The sequence below is a fragment of the Amblyomma mixtum genome, chromosome 1 (genome assembly GCF_055824585.1).
Source record: "Amblyomma mixtum isolate Tamu chromosome 1, ASM5582458v1, whole genome shotgun sequence".
Taxonomy (NCBI): domain Eukaryota; kingdom Metazoa; phylum Arthropoda; class Arachnida; order Ixodida; family Ixodidae; genus Amblyomma; species Amblyomma mixtum.
The window spans coordinates 235,010,755-235,035,393 of record NC_143012.1 but is presented as its reverse complement, the minus strand read 5'-3'; the positions used below and the strand labels follow the sequence as shown (position 1 = coordinate 235,035,393).

At 51.5% G+C, this 24,639-nt stretch overlaps 1 protein-coding gene across 1 annotated transcript; it reads right to left on the bottom strand.

Moving 5' to 3' along the window:
• Positions 1–385: 385 nt before the first annotated feature.
• On the bottom strand, positions 386–23,551 carry LOC149371167 (uncharacterized). The gene is made up of 11 exons (XM_089579574.1): positions 23,377–23,551; positions 22,203–22,391; positions 20,509–20,570; positions 18,488–18,541; positions 17,257–17,355; positions 6,924–6,989; positions 6,063–6,132; positions 3,752–3,870; positions 3,399–3,494; positions 1,643–1,753; positions 386–531 (listed from the first exon to the last, which is right to left on the bottom strand). The coding sequence occupies exons 1-11, from the start codon at positions 23,549–23,551 to the stop codon at positions 457–459; spliced, it is 1,116 nt and encodes a 371-aa protein (XP_089435700.1). The 3' UTR covers positions 386–456.
• Between the last annotated feature and the right edge of the window lie 1,088 nt (positions 23,552–24,639).

The following is a 24,639-nucleotide window of genomic DNA, read 5'->3' as shown; positions in this document are numbered from 1 at the left end:
TGCAGAGAAGGGCTTTGCACACTCTCACATCCCGGTACAAACGGGTGTGCACTCCCATGAAGCCCTTATAATGAAAAAGCTGAAAGCTGAAGCCGAAACTTGGCTTGCAGGCTCAGGGTAAGCTTCATATGGGGCTGTGCGTTACACCCAACATAGTACAACTCATTTATGTCGAAACCCAACGTAGCTGGAGACATGTTTTGAACCGCGCTTCAGCACTGAGCACCAATAGTGTCAGTGCAAAGTGTTTAGGAGCCTTTTGGTACTGGTGCTTTGTCGCAATATGCGTTCTTGCTGCCACCGATTGTTAGACCACGCTGGGTCTCATTGTATTTTGCTGTGTCACCATGATTTGTGAAGACAGGCTTCAGCCAAGAAACTGAAAGATGGTTTCAGTAGTTTATTCAAAGCCAAGGTGTTTACAATGTTCACACGCAACAAAACTAAGCCGAGAGTTCAAAGCGCACTACCGGCAAGTCGCACTTTCTTCCTTTTTAGTGGCTCAACGCCAAGCCTTGCAGCGACTTCGTCCTGAAAGAACAGGAGTTTTTATTAGAGGTTCCAAAAGCTCGTGAAAAAGCGGCAGTGCTAATAATTTCGTGTAGAGGCCATAGTGAGTAGGGTGAATTGCATGTAACCAAAAGAAGTACCAGTTTTTCTCAAATTCCATGTGCGCCTTCAACCTTGTTTGTATTCTACACGTGCGGGCAGGGTAAGGAAGAAACGCATCCGAGATCACGCTGCAGAATAAAGTGTGGTTGCGCTTATGTCATTCCTGTCAAACTAGCGAAGTAATAAATTGAGCTTCTCTCACAGATGTGCTACAACCACTGGTTCCACTTCAGCGCACTGTGATCGCAGTACTTAAAATGGTTAGTAAGATTTGTTTCATCACTGCATGCAGGCACCGCTAATGAAATATAGCATGGCTCCGGAAAGCCTGATTTTTTTGTATTGTTCTTATTAGTCGTTCAACAGGTATGCGTCCTCATCATAGTCACCACCAACATCACCCCCCGCCGCGGTGGCTCAGTGGTTACGGCGCTCGGCTGCTGACCCGAAAGACGCGGGTTCGATCCCGGCTGCGGCCGCTGAATTTCGATGAAGGCGAAATTCTAGAGGCCCGTGTACTGGGCGATGTCAGTGCACGTTAAAGAACCCCCGGTGGTCGAAATTTCCGGAGCCCTTCACTACGGCTTCCCTCATAGCCTGAGTCGCTTTGGGTCGTTAAACCCCAATAAACCAACCGAACACTTATGTCATGATCTCTGTCATTCCGATTTCGCGGGAAGGTATAAAAATTACGAAAAATGGAAAACAGCAACGTTCACAATGGCTCACTGGCGTTATTTAATTAAAATATATAACTTAAACTGGAAGTCACGTGGGGTCAAAGTCAAACCAAGCGTAAATCTGAGGCTGGTACTGCCGGTCTGACGACCATGTCGAACTTCTCAAGCGTACTGTGCATATGTTTCTGGTCCTAAATACGATGTGGAGATCCTGTATACAACGCCTATATCTAAGTCTATAATGCGTATTAAGCCATTAATGTCCTGCGTCAGCGCTCCCAGATCACATCATGATGCTTTGTTTAGCTTTAACTAGACTTTTACGTTGGGTACATGATCGTTTGACTTACCGCGAGCTGCACCTGGTGGTCTTGAAGGCTAATGCCGCCTTCAGCGTCACTTTTGGCCATGTGCAACCTCTGGACATCGCCAGGAACTAGCACCGGTACGTCAGCTTGAGCCTAAAAGAAGGAAAACTTTAACGAAAGGCAAAGCACGCGTGAACACTTGGAATTTAAACTTTAAACTTAAACTTGGAATTTAAGCATGCTTCATGTGAACGGAAGTAGAGATAAAGCGGGAAGGCAGGGAGTCGGGAGGTTAAGCAGAAGGTTGTTCCTGTCGGCTGCTCTGCACTGGGGAAGGGGAAGAAAGGGCGCAATAGAAAGAGAGAGAGGAGCATTTTTTTCCCAGATTTATTTTTTATTTCAAACGAAAATCCATTTACAAGGGTACAATACGCTCAATGCTCTAGAACCCTTAGCCAGAGGCTAGTTTCGGGTCCATCACAATATTGTACATCTTAAATGCGGCACGCGAAGACGACACATTGCGTTCATAAAGTAAAAGTCCCATTCTCAACAATTTAGAGATAAACAAAAGTAAGCGTACACAATACACACATCCTCACAAAAAGAAAAACAATACACCATAACTTCACATATTCATCAGGAACGTTTTCAAAGATTGCACATTTCTTTTCAATTTAATATCAGGTATACCATTCCAAATCAAAACTCCCCAGAACTCTATTACTCTTTGCGGTAACTATTGCGACACACTGGTAAGTTGAAATGTCTGGCACTAGCCGCCCTAGTTTCCCTTTTAGGTCTTATAGATATGCTATGCGGAAGTGGATCATTCATTTGTAAGATTTGGTGAATTGTCTGCGCTACCTTTAAAGTGAATATTGAGTGAAAAGGCAGAATACGGGTTGACTTCAAGAGCGGTTTGCTAGAGTCAGATAATTTCGAAGGAGTAATAATTTTTACCGCTCTCTTCTGTAATCAGATTACAGGTTCGAGATATTTAGGATACGTGTTACCCCATGACTCTATGCAATACATTAGTTGGCTCTGTATAAAAGCAAAGTAGAGCATGCGAAGGATTGAAAAATCGAAACATTCTCGCGCTTACAATAAAAAAACATGACATCCATAAGCTAACTTTGTTCAATCATGTTTTACTTGATTTTTCCAGTGCATATCAGAGTCGAAATGTACTCCAAGATATTTGAAGTTATTTACTCTTTGTAGTGGCACGTTATTTAAATACAACGCAACACCCTTGTAGTTCAACTTTTTTACCCTGGAACTAAATGCAATGTATTTAGTTTTCTGAATGTTGACGGAGAGGTTATTGTTAGTGAACCAGTTAAGGATAATTTCTAATTCTTCATTTATTTTATTGTTTAGTTCGTTTATCGTGTCTCCTATAAATATTAAAGCTGTGTCATCGGCGTACATTAATGCTTGGAAGCATTTTAATATGCTCACGAGCATTGGTCACGAGCATTGTGGTCACGAGCAAGGTTTGGTTTTGGTTTATGGGGTTTAACGTCCCAAATCGACTCAGGCTATGAGAGACGCCGTAGTGGAGGGCTCCGGAAATTTCGACCACCTGGGGTTCTTTAACGTGCACTGACATCGCACAGTACACGGGCCTCTAGAATTTCTCAAGGACTTGAGAGAAAGACACGTGCTTTGTAACTAAGAGGGAACATAATGAACGTGCCCACACTGCACCCATCTGTGCTTCGATTTAGTTTAACGACTCAGTGCATCATGATCGTTTTTTGCATACAAGCTGCACCAAGACAGCACTTACAGATTCCTGAGACCGCGCCATGTTCATCAGATCCTGTAGCCTGTCTTCGAATCCAGGGGCGAACGCTTCCGGGTCGATGGCCACAAAGCACTGGCCCTGTGGGAGACGTAGACAATACATGATGTCCAAGCTAAAGCAGAATATACATGCATGGCGGAGGAATTGCAATTAAAAGAGGAAACGACGGTCGAATAGTTAAGAACGGATTTTTATGAAGTGCAACAGCGAAGGCAACGCGAAGGAAAAGAAGTGGTTGTAGAGGAGACATTCGGAAAATCGCCACCAAGGCAACAACAACAACAAATCGGGTGTCATCGCCACCATAGAATGCTAATAATCCCGACGGAGCTAACCAGATCGGCCGGTTCTGTTGCGTGTTGCCACGACTGGACGTTGCTGCCATAGCGGGCCCCGCTCAGAACTCCGCAAAACAGTTCCACCATCATTGCAAGCCCAAAGCCCTTGTAGCCACCTTAAGTAAAAGAGTGTTACAAATGAGGAGACACATTCAAAATATATGTTACCTCTTCGTTTATACCTGCTTGAGAATGCTGAAAGCCACAAATTACCTTCAAACAATACTTTGGTATCATTCCTACTATGAAGAAAAAAAAACAGAATGTGCTTTAGAAAAGATAAGAAAACAAAAACAACAAAAACAACGTACTGACTTGAAAGAATAAAAGCACCGTGAATAATGAAAGAATTGCGACGTCAGTGCATTTTGTGTTCGGATGGTGTCAGTACTAAGTCATTTCATTGCCCTAAAGTATGAAAATATAAATAGCCCCCAATCATATCTGTTCCGTGCCTTATGATAAATGTGTATTTAGGGCAATGATAGCAGAATACAACTAACAGATTTACGTGCCCAGCTATAAAACAACACCAGCCGCTCTGTTGAGACAAAGTGTTGTGTACTGTAGAGTCAGGGAAAAAAATTCACGGGATTCCGGGTTCAGTGAAAACAAATTTTTTTTCTGTGCGGCCAGGCAAAACAGTTCAATGAAAACCATTCAGTCACGACGGGAATAATAATACCGGATGTCTGACTACCAAAGCAAAGCGGACATAATTTTTTTCCCGCGAGTACGCATCCCGCAGATTTTTGTCCATGACTGTACATATTGCCAAACATATGAGGCGTGAAAATTAGCTGTGTGGTTTTTAGATGTCAAATAAGCTTTTTCAGTGTCTCAGTTAGGCGTTTCGTTGGAGGTGGTGGTGGTGAAAACATTTAATAGCAAGGGGCAGGAGGTATGTTCGGATCAGCCCGTAAGGGACCGATCCTTACAAGCACTAGGTGGAGGTCCCTAGTGTGGGACCCCAGTGGCGGTGGCGACTTGAAGCTTGGCATTAGTAAAAGGCATATCGGTTTTTATACGTTCGAAAACGCAATACTCGTCGGGGCTGCCGAACGAGGCCTTCTGTATCTGCGGCGATTTAACCGAAACGCTCACGCTCAGCCACTCCGACAGAGCCCACGACAGTCGGCGGCATGCGTGTCATGTGGTTTTTTCCTGCACGGTACTTCCACGCAGCAGCCGCAACTTCTCTTATTGACGCGAATTCGCGCAGTGACAGCTTTTCGATAAAACTGACCACTGTTTCAGGTCATAAAGTTATGGGACTACCCCACTTCCTCCAAGGTCGACAGGCTGCACTTCGCCGCTGATCCGACGAACAACTCGTCTCAGAAATTTGGGAACTTTTTCATAGTGCCGTCAACAAAGGATACGACGCACCTTTTTGAAATGGCAGCTGGTGCACTGCGGTATATCGCAGGAAAGCATCACGCGGACGATTCAGCTCAATCCGCCCACAATGAACGCCATTATGTAGCCACCCCTATTTCCAGGGTTGACGCAGCGGGTATAGGCATCACGCGTCTGTGCTAGGCTCACGCCTCCCTAATGAAACTCGGGCAAGTTTTTCAGTGGTAAAGCGAGCAGTACACAAAATCTGGAGCACAGTACAAAGAAGGAAGTAAACAAGCCGCATTTAGAAATACAAATAACCTTTCTTGTCTCGCGCTACAGTTATTGTACGTGCACTGCTCGATTCACCGCGGAAGAACACCAATTAGCACAGCACAGTATCTTGTTAACGTCCTTGAACTCACGCCTCCACTCTTTGGAGACCCTGGGCTAGTCTACCAGCATGACAAGCGACATTGCTATGTCGTCCGTGGCTCGTCATTGACTTCGCAAACTACTACTCATTATTTCCTCGTTGACGCGGCCGACAGGTGTACTGCCTGTGGCCGCGATGAAACAACAGAATAAGCATGCACTTTGGGTATGCTTTGGGTTTATAACTAAAATTCAAACGCTGTACTGTGCTTTAGCACGCCTCGACCTAGCTCGTCCACTGTCGGCGAGGAAACCCACCGGTAGCGGTCGCAGAAGTTTTCAGCCGTGAAGGCATGCCCGGCGCTATTCCAGTTACTTAAGGGCGCCGTGCTTAGGCTGCAGGTTGTGGCGCTCTTCCGCACGTTCTTATGTCAACCGTTTCTCTCCTGTTCACCCCCCCCCCCCCCCCCCACCCCGCTTTTCCCCAGTGCAAGGCAGCCAATTGGAATAATCTTCTAGTTACCCCTCTTGCCTTTACTTCTCATTTCCCTAACTCCATTTTCACTTCTGTACTCTAGGGAACGCTACTCACCTGTCTCTACTGTCCCGCCCAACGGTAACAAAACACCGCCATCCAAGGCCTCCTCAGGCTTGGTGGTCACCTGAAAGAATGCAGGAATATGTGTGTGACGCGCTAAAGCGTCATGCTCGTCAAGGGCGTGCCCATTTTGTTTAGTAATCCATATGTAATTAACTCAATAGCCCACCCTTTCCATGTCCAACAATCTCGGACAAAAGTTTTGAAAATTGCAAACCTGTAAGATACTGTTATGGAAATTTTGCAGGTAATGGGCCATTTTTCCGATATGTAGCAAAATCTTTCTTTTATAGTGTTTCCAACAATCGCATAGGACAGTCAAGACTGCCACTGAAAGCCAATGGGGAACGCTTTTCAGGATAGCAAAAACATTAATAGAAAAAAAATCAAGACTGATTTCGGGTGATCTGTCGCTGTATTGATTGTTATAGTGAAATCTTATATTATATTGTGACGGACTAGAAGACGATGAAGCAGGCAGTGGCATGGGCAGGAGCGCTCGTGCTAGGCTCGCAGACATTAAATCATATCATCGCCATCGGTCAGGCAGTCCTTTCTTCATCGCTTGCCGTCACGTAACAATATGAAAAAATTGCTTTCATGAATGATTTCCCATTGAAAAATGCTTTTTTTCCAGAATTGTTGGGTATGGAAAGGCTACTTAAAGATCGAACAGGCAAAACAGTGCTCTGGCTCTTCATTCCTGAGCTCTTGCGTTTCCGAGGCCATGTAGTGACGGTGCTTACAAAAGTGTATACAACTGTGTTGCTTTAAGATGACTGTCATTCTACGTGTGAAGTGTGTATATGTCGTGCTTGAAGTTCACGTCGTAGCCTCATCCCAATATAAACTCACCTCTCCACTGCTATTCATCGCAATGCCAGCAGGAATCGGCATTCCTTTTCGCCTCTGGTAGTCGATCTGGGGCAGAAAGACGTTTTTTTTATGTACTTTGTCGCCGATGTTTTTGCTGATTTTTCGTGCAAAAAGAACTAGCGTTCAACAGGCAGAAGGTAGCACACAGTACGGATTATGCCAAGAGGAGCTGCACTGGTGCATAGGCTGCAGTCTACACTTTATGTGAAGTACTTAGTACTCATACTGTTCCCCAACAGAACATGTAACTGATACTTTCTGTATCGTTGTTCATAGGCGCTCTTCAGCATGTGAGAATTCCTCCGTAGAATTTCGAAATACTACGTTGAGTAATCAGCAGCGTTACGAGACAACCGCTTAGGACTTTTCCCTTAACCTTGAACTCCTAGCAGTTCGAAGCACCGTTCTTGTTACAACTTGCGAGGTTGCTTCTTACAACATAGACGCACCTCTCTTCATTATCGCTGGTTCTTCCGCAGCCCCTTCGTGAGCACGCTCATTATTCCACCAACCGTTATACCCGACCTCTTTTCAGCGAACAGTCTGAAAACGACATTGCTCTGTCACTAGTAAACCTGGCACCCTCATTATTCTGCAGTTTACTGCACCTGAAAACCACCCATAAAACTGCGAGAATCACGACCCTCGGTTGGACCTTGCAGGCCGTAGGCCATTAAAACTGGCCTGCCCCTGTCATATAACTTTTACTGTAATAAAAAAACAAAGCGAAAATACTTCGCCTTGAATCAGGGTCTTGAAGCCTGGCCTAAGTTGCGACAATTGCTTTCTTGTGCTGCGGTGCTGTGAAAATTTCAATCTTGTAGTCCCAAAAATATGTTGCACAACACATGTTCTTTCGTTCCGTCTTTCGACAACTGCTTTTTGTAGTCTGAGCTGCCATGAAGATATCAACTTATAGCTGAGACTGACCCTCACAAAACGAGATAAACCTGTTTTCTACAGCAACTAGTAAATCATTACTGCATCGCACGTCGTGTAGTTTCATCCACATACAAATTTTCATCCACATCTGTCTTTCACGACATTAATAAAAAAACGCATCAGTTCTGCAGCTTAATTGACATTGGAAGTCAGAGAGTATTTATTTTTCCATGTAGTCACCTTTTCAAGAACAGCGTAGCGATAGGGGCACCGTGACGTTGCTTGGTCTAAATCGGCTTTCTGTTCCGAGCGGCAGAAGTTTTTAGCTAGCCATCATTAGATTACTGGTAATTTTGATTTAAACATGCATCTACCGCTTATGTAGTTAACTAAATATGTATCATAAGACATTTTTGCAAGTTTCTGAAGGCATGGCAGCTTAGTACTGTTAGCAAGAAGTGGCCGGATTCTTTTCGAATAAAGAAAACAGGTTTATTTTAAGACTTAAGGATACAAGAATGAGATAACTGGATTATTGATACGTAGGAGGTTCGGCGGATCTGCAGAGTTGGGAGGGCCTCGCCGACGCGTCTCGTATCGTCGGCGCCTCTCGGTCATCTCTCTCTCATGCTGCAGCGGTGGGGCTTTTATAGCCTGAGGAACGGTGGCCCCTCCGAACTGGCCAATCCAAAGGCGGCACTCCGAAAGGACCAACCAGCGACCGCGCGGCCAACCGCTTCAAATCTTGCCGCGCGCGCTGGCGTCCGGGGGAGGAGGAAACGGCGCCTCGCTGTCTGGCCTCTTGCGACAAGTCCAGGCGTGTTGGTTGAAGATACTTCTCCTTACGACTCCGCTGCCGTAAGGCGCAGCATCATGGCTTGTCAAGGGGGACGCTCGTAGGATGCGGGGCGCCTCGTGGTCGCTGAGCAGGAGCGTTAAATGTCGTGTGCTGGCGTGTTGGGCCCGCGTGGCTCGTAAGAAATGTGAATGCTGACACGGCCTTTCCAAAATTTGCGCCTGTCCTCAGGCGCACGTTGTCGACAGCAATTCTTGGGCGAGCTGGGCGTTCTCCGCCGCGTACCTTGTGGCTTGCTTCCAGCCCGTTCTAATGCGCTTTCGCTTCCATCTAGGGAGACGATGCGACTTGCGCGAAGTGCCGTGTTTGTCTCGTTCGTTTCGTTTCTTGGTACAGGGAGTCGGGCTTGTACCGTGATGCTCACCGATACGACTGCGTCGTCGTTTCCACCTGGGGACCTGATACGACTTATGCGGACTGCCGTGTTTGTCTCGTTCGTAACGTTTCTTGGTCCAGGGAGTCGGGCTTGTCGGATCGTTCCGCATCCTGCCGCGCTTTCGTCGCGGCGCTGGCTTTATGGATGAGCCAGCTCGTATTGGCAATGGCTTCTGCATTGTAGTAGTAACTGTAGCAGATGCGAAAGGTGCGCCGTGTCGTTGGAGGCACGTCTCGTGGCCAACTCGTGTCGGTAATGGCTGCTGCACCGTAATATCCGTGGCTGGGGCGCGGGGTCCGTCGTGTCGTGGGGAGCCCGTTCCGTGGCTCGATCTCGGTGACACCGGGTGCTGCACCGTAGTGTCCGTGGCAGGGGCGCGGGGTCCGTCGTGTCGTTCGGAGCCCGTTTCGTGGTCCGCTTGCGGCGGCACCGTGTGCTGCACCGTAGTGTCCGTGGCAGGGGCACGGGGTCCGTCGTGTCGTTGGGAGCCCTTTTCGTGGCCCGCTTGCGGCGACACCGTGTGCTGCACCGTAGTGTGCGTGGCAGGGGCGCGGGGTCCGTCGTGTCGTTCGGAGCCCTTTTCGTGGTCCGCTTGCGGCGACACCGTGTGCTGCACCGTAGTGTCCGTGGCAGGGGCGCGGGGTCCGTCGTGTCGTTGGGAGCCCTTTTCGTGGCCCGCTTGCGGCGACACCGTGTGCTGCACCGTAGTGTCCGTGGCAGGGGCGCGGGGTCCGTCGTGTCGTTCGGAGCCCTTTTCGTGGCCCGCTTGCGGCGACACCGTGTGCTGCACCGTAGTGTCCGTGGCAGGGGCGCGGGGTCCGTCGTGTCGTAGGGAGCCCGTTTCGTTGCTGACCTGTGTCGACAGTGGCTGCTGGTCCGTGCTGTCACTCGTATCGTGTGACACTTGTCGTTGAGCAAGAAGCCTCCGCAGATGGTCTCTCTCGGCCAGCAGTCTTTCGAATTCCGCCCTCTCGGCTTGGCGGCGAGCGTTGTCGTCCATGATCCGCGTCACGATGTCGTCCTTGCGGCCGCTGCACGAAAGTCCTCGGCATCGGAGCTCTTCCACCAGTTGCCGTTTTTTCAAGGTGGTCAGTGCGTTGCGTGCTGCCGATGCCAGAAGGGACAGGAACTCCAAGCTCACCGTCGGCGTTCTGCTGGGCTCCACGTTGTCGACTCGGTCTTCGTTCAGGGGTGACGCCTCTGCAGATACTGTCGGCTGTGTCAGCATTCACATTTCTTACGAGCCACGCGGCCCCAACACGCCAGCACACGACATTTAACGCTCCTGCTCAGCGACCACGAGGCGCCCCGCATCCTAACTTTCTCCTACGAGCGTCCCCCTTGACAAGCCACGATGCTGCGCCTTACGGCAGCGGAGTCGTAAGGAGAAGCATCTTCAAGCAACACGCCTGGACTTGTCGCAAGACGCCAGACAGCGAGGCGCCGTTTCCTCCTCTCCCGGACGCCACCGCGCGCGGCAAAATTTGAAGCGGTTGGCCGCGCGGTCGCTGGTTGGTCCTTTCGGACTGCCGTCGAGCGCTGCCTTGGATTGGCCAATTCTGAGGGGCCACCGTTCCTCAGGCTATAAAAGCCCCACCGCTGCAGCTTGGGGAAGAGAGACGACCGGGAGGCGCCGACGATACGAGACGCGTCGGCGAGGCCCTCCCAACTCTGCAGATCCGCCGAACCTCCTACGTATCAGTAATCCAGTTATCTCATTCTTGTATCCTTAAGTCTTAAAATAAACCTGTTTTCTTAATTCGCGAAAAGAATCCGGCCACTTCTTGCTAACATGGCGCAGCCGACAGGATCTGCAGAGGCGTCACCCGTGAACGAAGACCGAGCCGACAACGTGGAGCCCAGCAGAACGCCGACGGTGAGCTTGGAGTCCCCGCTCATTCTGTCCCTTCTGGCATCGGCAGCACGCAACGCACTGACAACCTTGAAGAAACGGCAACTGGTGGAAGAGCTCCGATGCCGAGGACTTTCGTGCAGCGGCCGCAAGGACGACATCGTGACGCGGATCATGGACGACAACGCTCGCCGCCAAGCCCAGAAGGCGGAATTCGAGAGACTGGTGGCCGAGAGAGATCATCTGCGGAGGCTTCTTGCTCAACGACAAGTGTCACACGATACGAGTGACAGCACGGACCAGCAGCCACTGCCGACACAGGTCGGCAACGAAACGGGCTCCCTACGACACGACGGACCCCGCGTCCCTGCCACGGACACTACGGTGCAGCACACGGTGTCGCCGCAAGCGGGCTACGAAAAGGGCTCCCAACGACACGACGGACCCCGCGCCCCTGCCACGGACACTACGGTGCAGCACACGGTGTCACCGCAAGCAGATAACGAAACGGGCTCCCAACGACACGACGGACCCCGCGTCCCTGCCACGGACACTACGGTGCAGCACACGGTGTCGCCGCAAGCGGGCTACGAAAAGGGCTCCCAACGACACGACGGACCCCGCGCCCCTGCCACGGACACTACGGTGCAGCACATGGTGTCACCGCAAGCAGACAACGAAACGGGCTCCCAACGACACGACGGACCCCGCGCCCGTGCCACGGACTCTACGTTGCAGCACACGGTGTCAACGCAAGCAGATAACGAAACGGGCTCCCAACGACACGACGGACCCCGCGCCCCTGCCACGGACACTACGGTGCAGCACACGGTGCCGCCGCAAGCGGGCCACGAAAAGGGTTCCCAACGACACGACGGACCCCACGCCCCTGCCACGGACACTACGGTGCAGCAGCCGGTGTCACCGAGATCGAGCCACGGAACGGGCTCCCTACGACACGACGGACCCCGCGCCCCAGCCACGGATATTGCGGTGCAGCAGCCACTACCGACACGAGTTGGCCGCGAGACGTGCCTCCAACGACACGGCGCACCTTTCGCATCTGCTACAGTTACTACTACAATGCAGAAGCCATTGCCAAGACGAGCTGGCTCATCCATAAAGCCAGCGCCGCGACGAAAGCACGGCAGGATGCGGAACGATCCAACAAGCCCGACTCCCTGGACCAAGAAACGTTACGAACGAGACAAACACGGCAGTCCGCATAAGTCGTATCACGTCCCCAGGTGGAAACGACGACGCAGTCGTATCGGTGAGCATCACGGTACAAGCCCGACTCCCTGGACCAAGAAACGAAACGAACGAGACAAACACGGCACTTCGCACAAGTCGCATCGTCTCCCCAGATGGAAGCGAAGGCGTATTCGAACGAGCTGGACGCAAGCCACAAGATACGCGGGGAAGAACGCCCAGCACGCCCAAGAATTGCTGTCGACAACGTGCGCCTGAGGACAGGCGCAAATTTTGGAAAGGCCGTGTCAGCATTCACATTTCTTACGAGCCACGCGGCCCCAACACGCCAGCACACGACATTTAACGCTCCTGCTCAGCGACCACGAGGCGCCCCGCATCCTAACTTTCTCCTACGAGCGTCCCCCTTGACAAGCCACGATGCTGCGCCTTACGGCAGCGGAGTCGTAAGGAGAAGCATCTTCAAGCAACACGCCTGGACTTGTCGCAAGACGCCAGACAGCGAGGCGCCGTTTCCTCCTCTCCCGGACGCCACCGCGCGCGGCAAAATTTGAAGCGGTTGGCCGCGCGGTCGCTGGTTGGTCCTTTCGGACTGCCGTCGAGCGCTGCCTTGGATTGGCCAATTCTGAGGGGCCACCGTTCCTCAGGCTATAAAAGCCCCACCGCTGCAGCTTGGGGAAGAGAGACGACCGGGAGGCGCCGACGATACGAGACGCGTCGGCGAGGCCCTCCCAACTCTGCAGATCCGCCGAACCTCCTACGTATCAGTAATCCAGTTATCTCATTCTTGTATCCTTAAGTCTTAAAATAAACCTGTTTTCTTAATTCGCGAAAAGAATCCGGCCACTTCTTGCTAACAGCTGCGCCATGTTAGCAAGAAGTGGCCGGATTCTTTCGAATAAGGAAACAGGTTTATTTTAAGATTTAAGGTTACAAGAATGAAATAACTGGATTATTGATACGTAGGAGGTTCGGCGGATCTGCAGAGTTGGGTGGGCCTCGCCGACGCGTCTCGTATCGTCGGCGCCTCTCGGTCATCTCTCTTTCCAAGAGGCAGCGGTGGGACTTTTATAGCCTGAGCAACGGTGGCCACTCCGAACTGGCCAATCCAAAGGCGGCACTCGTCGGCAGTCCGAAAGGACCAACCAGCGACCTCGCGGCCAACCGCTTCAAATCTTGCCGCGCGCGCTGGCGTCCGGGAGAGGAGGAAACGGCGCCTCGCTGTCTGGCCTCTTGCGACAAGTCCAGGCGTGTTGCTTGAAGATGCTTCTCCTTGCGACTCCGCTGCCGTAAGGCGCAGCATCGTGGATTGTCAAGGGGGACGCTCGTCGGAGAAAGTTAGGATGCGGGGCGCATCGTGGTCGCTGAGCGGGAGCGTTAAATGTCCTGTGCTGGCGTGTTGGGACCGCGTGGCTCGTAAGAAATGTGAATGCTGACACATTGTCAGCATTCACATTTCTTACGAGCCACGCGGGCCCAACACGCCAGCACACGACATTTAACGCTCCTGCTCAGCGACCACGAGGCGCCCCGCATCCTACGAGCGTCCCCCTTGACAAGCCATGATGCTGCGCCTTACGGCAGCGGAGTCGTAAGGAGAAGTATCTTCAACCAACACGCCTGGACTTGTCGCAAGAGGCCAGACAGCGAGGCGCCGTTTCCTCCTCCCCCGGACGCCAGCGCGCGCGGCAAGATTTGAAGCGGTTGGCCGCGCGGTCGCTGGTTGGTCCTTTCGGAGTGCCGCCTTTGGATTGGCCAGTTCGGAGGGGCCACCATTCCTCAGGCTATAAAAGCCCCACCGCTGCAGCATGAGAGAGAGATGACCGAGAGGCGCCGACGATACGAGACGCGTCGGCGAGGCCCTCCCAACTCTGCAGATCCGCCGAACCTCCTACGTATCAATAATCCAGTTATCTCATTCTTGTATCCTTAAGTCTTAAAATAAACCTGTTGTCTTTATTCGAAAAGAATCCGGCCACTTCTTGCTAACATGGCGCAGCCGACAGGATCTGCAGAGGAGTCACCCGTGAACGAAGACCGAGCCGACAACGTGGAGCCCAGCAGAACGCCGACGGTGAGCTTGGAGTCCCCGCTCATTCTGTCCCTTCTGGCATCGGCAGCACGCAACGCACTGACCACCTTGAAGAAACGGCAACTGGTGGAAGAGCTCCGATGCCGAGGACTTTCGTGCAGCGGCCGCAAGGACGACATCGTGACGCGGATCATGGACGACAACGCTCGCCGCCAAGCCCAGAAGGCGGAATTCGAGAGACTGCTGGCCGAGAGAGATAATCTGCGGAGGCTTCTTGCTCAACGACAAGTGTCACACGATACGAGTGACAGCACGGACCAGCAGCCACTGTCGATACGGGTCGGCAACGAAACGGGCTCCCAACGACACGACGGACCTCGCGCCCCTGCCACGGACACTACGGTGCAGCACACGGTGTCGCCGCTAGCGGGCCACGAAAAGGGCTCCCAACGACACGACGGACCCCGCGCCCCTGCCACGGACACTACGGTGCAGCACGCGGTGCCGCCGCAAGCGGGCCACGAAAAGGTCTCCCAACGACACGACGGACCCCGCGCCCCTGCCACGGACACTACGGTGCAGCACACGGTGCCGCCGCAAGCGGGCCACGAAAAGGGCTCCCAACGACACGACGGACCCCGCGCCCCTGCCACGGACACTACGGTGCGGCACACGGTGTCGCCGCAAGCGGGCCACGAAAAGGGCTCCCAACGACACGACGGACCCCGCGCCCCTGCCACGGACACTACGGTGCAGCACACGGTGTCGCCGCTAGCGGGCCACGAAAAGGTCTCCCAACGACACGACGGACCCCGCGCCCCTGCCACGGACACTACGGTGCGGCACACGGTGTCGCCGCAAGCGGGCCACGAAAAGGGCTCCCAACGACACGACGGACCCCGCGCCCCTGCCACGGACACTACGGTGCAGCACACGGTGTCGCCGCTAGCGGGCCACGAAAAGGGCTCCTAACGACACGACGGACCCCGCGCCCCTGCCACGGACACTACGGTGCGGCACACGGTGTCGCCGCAAGCGGGCCACGAAAAGGGCTCCCAACGACACGACGGACTCCGCGCCCCTGCCACGGACACTACGGTGCAGCACACGGTGTCGCCGCTAGCGGGCCACGAAAAGGGCTCCCAACGACACGACGGACCCCGCGCCCCTGCCACGGACACTACGGTGCGGCACACGGTGTCGCCGCAAGCGGGCCACGAAAAGGGCTCCCAACGACACGACGGACCCCGCGCCCCTGCCACGGACACTACGGTGCAGCACACGGTGTCGCCGCTAGCGGGCCACGAAAAGGGCTCCCAACGACACGACGGACCCCGCGCCCCTGCCACGGACACTACGGTGCAGCACGCGGTGCCGCCGCAAGCGGGCCACGAAAAGGTCTCCCAACGACACGACGGACCCCGCGCCCCTGCCACGGACACTACGGTGCAGCACACGGTGCCGCCGCAAGCGGGCCACGAAAAGGGCTCCCAACGACACGACGGACCCCGCGCCCCTGCCACGGACACTACGGTGCGGCACACGGTGTCGCCGCAAGCGGGCCACGAAAAGGGCTCCCAACGACACGACGGACCCCGCGCCCCTGCCACGGACACTACGGTGCAGCACGCGGTGCCGCCGCAAGCGGGCCACGAAAAGTGCTCCCAACGACACGACGGACCCCGCGCCCCTGCCACGGACACTACGGTGCTGCACGCGGTGCCGCCGCAAGCGGGCCACGAAAAGTGCTTCCAACGACACGACGGACCCCGCGCCCCTGCCACGGACACTACGGTGCAGCACACGGTGCCGCCGCAAGCGGGCCACGAAAAGGGCTCCCAACGACACGACGGACCCCGCGCCCCTGCCACGGACACTACGGTGCAGCAGCCGGTGTCACCGAGATCGAGCCACGGAACGGGCTCCCTACGACACGACGGACCCCGCGCCCCAGCCACGGATATTGCGGTGCAGCAGCCACTACCGACACGAGTTGGCCGCGAGACGTGCCTCCAACGACACGGCGCACCTTTCGCATCTGCTACAGTTACTACTACAATGCAGAAGCCATTGCCAAGACGAGCTGGCTCATCCATAAAGCCAGCGCCGCGACGAATGCACGGCAGGATGCGGAACGATCCAACAAGCCCGACTCCCTGGACCAAGAAACGTTACGAACGAGAGAAACACGGCAGTCCGCATAAGTCGTATCACGTCCCCAGGTGGAAACGACGACGCAGTCGTATCGGTGAGCATCACGGTACAAGCCCGACTCCCTGGACCAAGAAACGAAACGAACAAGACAAACACGGCACTTCGCACAAGTCGCATCGTCTCCCCAGATGGAAGCGAAGGCGTATTCGAACGAGCTGGACGCAAGCCACAAGATACGCGGGGAAGAACGCCCAGCACGCCCAAGAATTGCTGTCGACAACGTGCGCCTGAGGACAGGCGCAAATTTTGGAAAGGCCGTGTCAGCATTCACATTTCTTACGAGCCACGCGGTCCCAACACGCCAGCACAGGACATTTAACGCTCCCGCTCAGCGACCACGATGCGCCCCGCATCCTAACTTTCTCCGACGAGCGTCCCCCTTGACAATCCACGATGCTGCGCCTTACGGCAGCGGAGTCGCAAGGAGAAGCATCTTCAAGCAACACGCCTGGACTTGTCGCAAGAGGCCAGACAGCGAGGCGCCGTTTCCTCCTCTCCCGGACGCCAGCGCGCGCGGCAAGATTTGAAGCGGTTGGCCGCGCGGTCGCTGGTTGGTCCTTTCGGACTGCCGACGAGTGCCGCCTTTGGATTGGCCAGTTCGGAGTGGCCACCGTTGCTCAGGCTATAAAAGCCCCACCGCTGCAGCATGAGAGAGAGATGACCGAGAGGCGCCGACGATACGAGACGCGTCGGCGAGGCCCTCCCAACTCTGCAGATCCGCCGAACCTCCTACGTATCAATAATCCAGTTATTTCATTCTTGTAACCTTAAATCTTAAAATAAACCTGTTTCCTTATTCGAAAGAATCCGGCCACTTCTTGCTAACAGTACCTACATCAGGTCTCTCAGTGCTACTTAATAGCGCGCTCCTCCATGGGAGTTACTTACCTTGATCCGCGGTATTGCTGCAGTTGAAATGTCCAGGACAAACGAGTCACCATCCTTGCCCCGTGCAGCAATGCTGATCGGATTTGTTCCGAGGAATTTCTTGGGAAGAATTATAACATCCCCAGAATTAAATTCATGCATGATTATTTGGCATTCACTAAAAAAAAAATCAAGTTGTCGCAAAGCCTTTTTTTTTTCTTTGCTCGGACATTGTTACCGGAAGATAAGTCCAAGTTAATGCGCTTTGAATACTTGGTGCCGTATTCATGAAACTTATGAGTGTGCGGGTGTGAATGGCCCACTAATCACCGTGCCCAGCGTGAACCACCTCCAGGTACTAGGTTCGTGAGTCCCTCAAAGCAGTGATATGAGCAGATTTGCGTTATTACATTGTTGCGAGTTTACCGTAGCGATTACTGACTGCGGTGTCCTGTGAGCGCCAATCAAGATAGCGCTGTATAATATCCGTGATCATCCAGTGATTTGTTGTCGGGTGGCCAGAATTTCTGGCGTTTCGACAAATAGAATCGCACCTGTTAACCTTTCGCTTGACGTTCCGGAGGCCTGCATAAATAACGATATTCTGCCCTGAATAATGAAAGTATGGTCTGCCACTAAGCGCGAAGGGAGGGAAAGAGATATTGAAAAAATAAAAAATAAAATCAATGCAGTGTTTTGGGTGCTACCCCCCCCCCCCCCCCCCCAACTGTTATTACCGAACACGATTTCAGAAAGTTCAGAGTGAGTTAAAATTGTCACTCTCAGGAACGATGATGGCGGAAAATGAAGCTGCTTGGAGAGCTGTAATCGGCTAGCTAACAAATTCTCGAGTTCAAGTCCCACTTTTTTTGGAATTTTTTCTGTTCGTGTGACGTAGAAGGACCCCATAGAGATTGCTGAAATCGCTCACCGCGGCCAGTAATGCCAGTGCATTAAAAGTGCATGCGCCGCATCTAAGTCCATTACGTGAGTGTTGCAGTGTAGGGTGCAGGTGTTTTCTGCCATGGCAAGACGCGATTTTAAATGAGTGCGTAGAGGGAGCGCTGACCAGTCAAACGCGTGCTCATCTTCTTCCTGCTTCGCGAACTATAACGCCGACAATTTGCATATTACCTATATGCGGCAGTGGCAATGAGGCAGTAGGATTTCGAGTTAGAAGTGAAAACAGCGAAAGCGCAAATTAAAAAAAAAAGAGAAATGAGAAAAACAAAGACGCGGACAGAAGTGTTACCTTCTTTCCACCAGCGGGAGCCACTTCGGGATATGAACTCGTGAATGTCATTCCCTAAAACAAAAGCAGAGTAAATTACGTTGGCGCAATTCCAATCAGTTTAATCAAATCTATGCTGCGGCATTCGAAAAAAAATAAAATAAAGGGGCATTAAAAGGAAATATTCGTAACTAACCTGTAAACTTACCACATGCCTGCGGGGCTCGTTTGAGACTACCATCACGTTTTTTTAATGCTTAGCATAATGCAGGGCCCTACCATTAAAGGTGCACTGAAGAGGAATCTGAACTCGTCTTTTTGCCGCGGGAACTCGATCTAAACGTTCCTAGCATTCTTAGAAACTGCGACTTATTGCCCTGTGTGGCCGATTTCCCTAATTAAATAGAATTAACGCCCGGCTCCCGCCTTTCTTTTTGAATTCTCCCTCGTACGGTGGGCGGAGTCGACCAACGCGGGGAGTGCCTTTCAGCCAGCTCCGTGGAGGCTTTGCTTTCGCTTCATTTTGTTTTTTAGGTTTCCGCGAATAAATAGTTTCATTTGCAGATAATATGACCGAAAAATAAGCCCGCAGAAATAAAAATACGCGCGGACTATTTGCTTCTACGGACTACTACGTATTACTCCGCCGATGGCAGAGCGGCAAACCGCCACGGGACTGGGTGAAAGGCATTCCCCGCGTTGGTCGACTCCGCCCACCGTACGAGGGAGAATTAAAAAAAAAAGGCGGGAGCCGGGCGTTAATTCGATTTAATTAGGGAAATCGGCCACACAGAGCAATAAACCGAAGTTTCTAAGAATGCCCGGAACGTGTAGATCGAGTTCCCGCGGCAAAAAGACGAGTTCAGATTCCTCTTCAGTGCACCTTGAATACTTTACTGACAGATGTCCCGTAGAGATGTCCATAGCACTCATATTAAGTGCCACTGCTTTCCTATATGCCCTTACCGTGATAACTTCGTTTCTTTCAGCGCAACGTATAATGAATGCGTTTTATGATGTATGCGAAGGGGAGCGACTGCTGCTATATGCTTGCAGGTAATGCATAACACTGTTACACGATTTGTTGCAAGTCCGCCTTCGGAAAGCGCATTTATTCGCCCAATACTAGCGGAGAAACCAACAAACGACTCAGACAAAGGAGTGGTAGTCCGTCGAATTAGGCCTAATCATTACATAGAGGAACGCGAGGCTATGAGGGCTCGCAAAGTGTTTAGAGTGTGCGCCCGCCGTTTCCTGAGCTTATGAGAAGGAGGTGGATCCTGATTAAATTTCAGTATACGCTGGTTTAGCCTAGAGCTTGCTTGGTAGCTGGCGGAGCAGGATCACTGCTCTTCGGGGCGTCTTCCAAGGAACAGCTGTAAAGCCAGCTATCGCTGCCTACTGCTGCTGTATAGAGTGCGACCAAAAGTCTCAATTTCTTTTTTAACGATTTAGCACTTCTCTGACGGATATAATGTACCTGGTGTGGCCTAGTAAAAGATTTGTTTTTTGGATACTTCTTAAGCTTCACTTTCAAGCTCATAGTCCAGTTTTTCTTACGTAGGTGCAGCCAAGGGAAGGCCAATAAAACACACTTAAGATGCCTTTAATGCAGATACCGTAAAAGTAGCCAGTTTTTTTTTATCAAGTAACTCCACTTTCTCACATTGATTTCACGTGACTAGGAGCGCGACTTAATCATCCTCAGCCGCCGCGGTGGCTCAGCGGTTATGGTGCTCGGCTGCTGACCCAAAAGACGCGGGTTCGATCCCGGCTGCGGCGGCTAGAATTTCTTTGGAGGAGAAATTCTAGAGGCCCGTGTACTGTGCGATGTCAGTGCACGTTAAAGAACCCCAGGTGGTCGAAATTTCCGGAGCCCTCCACTACGGCGTCTCTCATAGCCTTAGTCGCTTTGGGACGTTAAACCCCATAAACCAACCAAACCTTAATCATCCTCACATAACACGTCCGGTAGTGTGATCAGTACTTGTGCTGTTAATCAGGACGCTTCATCTGAGTAGTAGAACTGAAGCTTTACTTACAATCATACCTTTTGACGAAGCCATCGTACTGTAGTAACCCGCAATGCCGTAACAGCTGGAACCTGCAGGGAATATTAAGGCATTGTATACAAATGAGTTACTTCGCTAGGTAAATTCATGAGAAAACACAAAACCTACCTCATCATGAAGAGGCTGTTGTGAAGAAGCTTATATTGTGGCTATTTAGAAGACAGTGACAGAAGAGAGCGGCAAGGGCCAGTGTTTTGTATCGTTTCTTTTCAATTATTTTTAAAGATTCTGGTTGCCGTTGAATATATTAATCAAGAAAGCTCCCAGCAGTTGTATATTTTCACTCACATAAAAGCAGCCCTCTAAGGAGTACAAGCTCCTCTTCGACGTCGCTACCATGCTCGAATGGTCACCGAAATCCGAGAGCTACATCACTCTTCCATTACTGAAGGTCACAATGTAGTCTACCAATGACTATCAGGACCCAGCATCACTGCAGGCAGTCACGGCGCAAACGAAGCCGCACAAACTGCCCACGACGACTCGATTGTGTGTCAATCCCAACTTCGAGAGTGGACGCAACGGGTGGGCTTCGAACATTTGCACGGGAGATCACGTTTGCCTCGTGGAATTCCGGCCAGTTCTGGTCAGCTCCTACAGCCGGAGCTGTAGCTACTTTAAGCTCCAGCTTCCACCCGGCCTACCCCAACGTGAAACAATTTCGCTCTGTCGCCAGTGGCTTTACGTCGCATTTATGAACTACTACCTTTTGTTGCGAAAGCAACACTACGGGAGTCGCCGAGCCATTTCGCGGAGCTGACGAAAGGCCGTACTGCGCATGCGCAAGCAGTGACGTCACACGCCTCAAAGCTGGCGCGCCACCGCCGTCGCTGCGCGGGTGACTCAGAGGTGCCGTCGCCGCGCTCGCCAGTTGCGCATGCGCAGTAGCGGCGCATAGCTAGCGTGCCGGGGCCGCCGCCGCTGCCGCGCGCTCTCCAACGCCCCTCTCTCTCTCCTCGTTGCTTTCGCAATCCTCCAGGTTTAGCCAGAGCTAAACCACTACCAAATATTTGTTATCGGTATCGGAGCTCGCACCGGTGCTTGTTGTCGCAGCTCGCACCGGTGCTTGTTGTCGCAGCTCGCACCGCGGCTTGTTGCACTTTCGACAACTTCAACGGCACTGACTTCAGCGTTCTGTGGAGATGCCAGTTTTGTAGATACGGCAACCGCATCCCACCACAACCACTGCATTGATGTTTGGAATTCCTTAGGAGGCAACATCCGCTCATTTTCATTAGAAAAATTCTTACAAGCCTCTTCCTAATGTTGTATGATTGCTTTCTTTATTTCTTTGTATTGTTCTTTGTATTGTTCTTTGTATTGCTCTTTCTTTGTATTTTACAGCACTACTGCTAAAGCCTCGCCGAGGCTGCGGTATGCATAAATAAATAAAACAAATATATAAACACCCTCTTCCGCAGAAAAGCTGGCGTCGTGAGCAAGAAATCCACGAAAAATCTCCAGCGCGTACAGAAACAGCAAAACTGCCCGAGCTGCCACTTTACGCTTAGCAAATCAGCTCATTTTAAAATTTTGAAGCCACGCCGAGGTGCGGTGGCGCTGCTGCAGCGATATATGAACTACGCGGTGCCTCCAGCGATTACTTTTCCAGAGTCCTAAATGCCGCCTTACCTACAGCTTTAGTTCTGCGCTATTTATGTTACCTCGGGCCACGACCCATCCTATGCCTGCTTCTCGAGCCTTCTTCATGGCCAGCTCCATGCAGAACTTGCCGACGATGGGGCCCAGAGCATTTCTACCGTCGACGAGGGCGGTGGCCAGCTGTTCACGTATCACCGCTGGCTCGTCGGAAGGCTCACACAGGCCCTTCTGAATGTCCGCCACATACAGCTCTGTTAGAGAAGAATGAGACGAAAGTTTGGTGGCTTTCAGTGGCTGTTTGATGCCGAAGAAAATTGACTTCATGCACGCACACATATGCGTGAAGACATGAAACAACATAACACACACAACACAGACTCGACACGCTCAAAGCCTACATGCACTGCGCACACATAACACAGGTCACGACATACACAATTCACATGCATACGGTATACATAAAATATCTTTTTGTGTGTATTTGTGTGTTCTAATGCCAAGGCGGCTAATCCTATGACTGACTCAGAGATGTCTGCATCTTAGTGCCGTTAAAAAAAGAATTTAAAAGCCGAGATGGTTTTCTGAGAATTTTAAGAGATTCGAAAATTCGAATGTACGGAGCTCCTAGGTAACACATGCCAATTAATTTTTCTCTAGCATTTAAATTGGTGACGTATTTGTCAACTTAGGCCGTGGTGATATTCCGGGTTTATCTCACTGCGTCAGATAAGTGCGGAGGAGCTCATAATGACGTCACTACTGTCGATATTTCAGATTTCAAATATTACAGTGAGTGAACACCTGGAACGCAGCGTAAATGACGGGATTAGGGAAGGAGTGAGAAGTAGAGGTTTAAAGCTAAAAGAAATTCCGTCTACACTTGCACTCGCCGAGTTTAGTGTCCTACAACGTAAGCGTAGTAATTTTCTTTTTTTTTTGACGTAGCAGGGTGAAAGTGGTAAAAGCCATTGACATCGTGATCACCACGATCGCACAGTGCACGCGTCGCTATCGCTGCCACTGAGCCTGTTTCTTTGAAGAGTGCAAGTTTGTTTTTCAGTGCAACTGCGCGCATTCTTGCGTCATCACTGGTACGTGACGCCATTTCACTTGCAGTGCTGTACAATGCAACCAACTCATTACCGCATCGTACTGAGTCAAGGCCTCCTATGTATGCTGAATTCGGCAAGTAATCACGCAAGTGAACACAGACAGGCAGCGGGGACACCTGCTCACGCAAATGATCGATTCCGTAGCTGTGCTCTCCCCAGTAGTCGGCAGTGACGAGAACGTCGGCCAATGCCTTCGCGTGCGAAAGATCGGTGCCCACTTTGCGCATGCAGCGGATGATGAACGCCTCTTCTTCTTCCATGGTGACCACGCTTCCTTCTGGAGGTGCAGTCAGCGCCATTTTGCGCCTCACTCCCTCTCTCTCTGTGTACACCCGGAGACAGGACACGTACACGGGCGAACTCTATAGTACGCAGCTGAACCCTGAGTGCAACAGCGAAGCAAACTGGAGCGCGAAATATGCGACAGGCCTCGGCATCTGCTTTCGCGATGTTTTCGTTATACAGTCACGTCGGGTACCGAATAGAAAGTATGCGCGCTCGAAGGCCAACGCCGCGGGATACCAGGTGTTTGAATTCTAGAGCGAGCAAACACAAGTGATTTTCATTTTTGCTTCGCGTTTTACATTCTCTGTTTCCGTCGTGCGCCTCATGAGCTAAATCCTTATGAAGCCTATTTTCAGCTTTTTGAGCATCAAATGATTGCTTTGGGGGCAAGGATTGTGCTCTTAGTAACAACGACTTACTCTCTGTTCCCAACTACAAATTGAATCTTAAGAAGTGGTGATAATGATGTATAGAACATGCTCTTTACAGCAAAAAAAAAAAAGACACATAAGATGTTTTCTTTTTTGAGGGAGGTTCAACGTCCCAAGGCTGCGAGGGACGCCGTAGTGGAGGGCTCCGGAAATTTCGACCACCTGGGGTTCCTTAACGTGCACTGACATCGCACAATACACGGGCCTCTAGAACTTCGCCTCCATCGAAATTGGACCGCCGCGGCCGGTATCGAACCCGCGTCGTCTGTCGGGCCAGCAGCCGAGCGCCATAAACACTGAGCTACCGCGGCATTTTTTTTCTTTATTTAGTGAGCCACCATGGCGGCCGGTATTTTTTAATTGTCAGGGATCCTGTCTTCACATGGGAACATAGAGTATTGTACTTGAACTTTTCTGACATACAGAATGAAAAGAGCGAATATAGCCGTTTTGAGATACGGTACATAGAGCGTTTTTTGTTAAACTAAAAAAAGAAACGGCCGCCAGCAACTTCCTTTCACTCTGGTTAAGGTGCCGGTAAACGGCGGCTATCTTGCTTCACCTTTTTAGGGGTTAGACAGTGTGTGAGAAATAAAAAAAAAGAGACACATGCTATGCCCACTACAAACACTTTTAAAAACCTGTATGTGCAAAAAAAAAAACACGTTGTT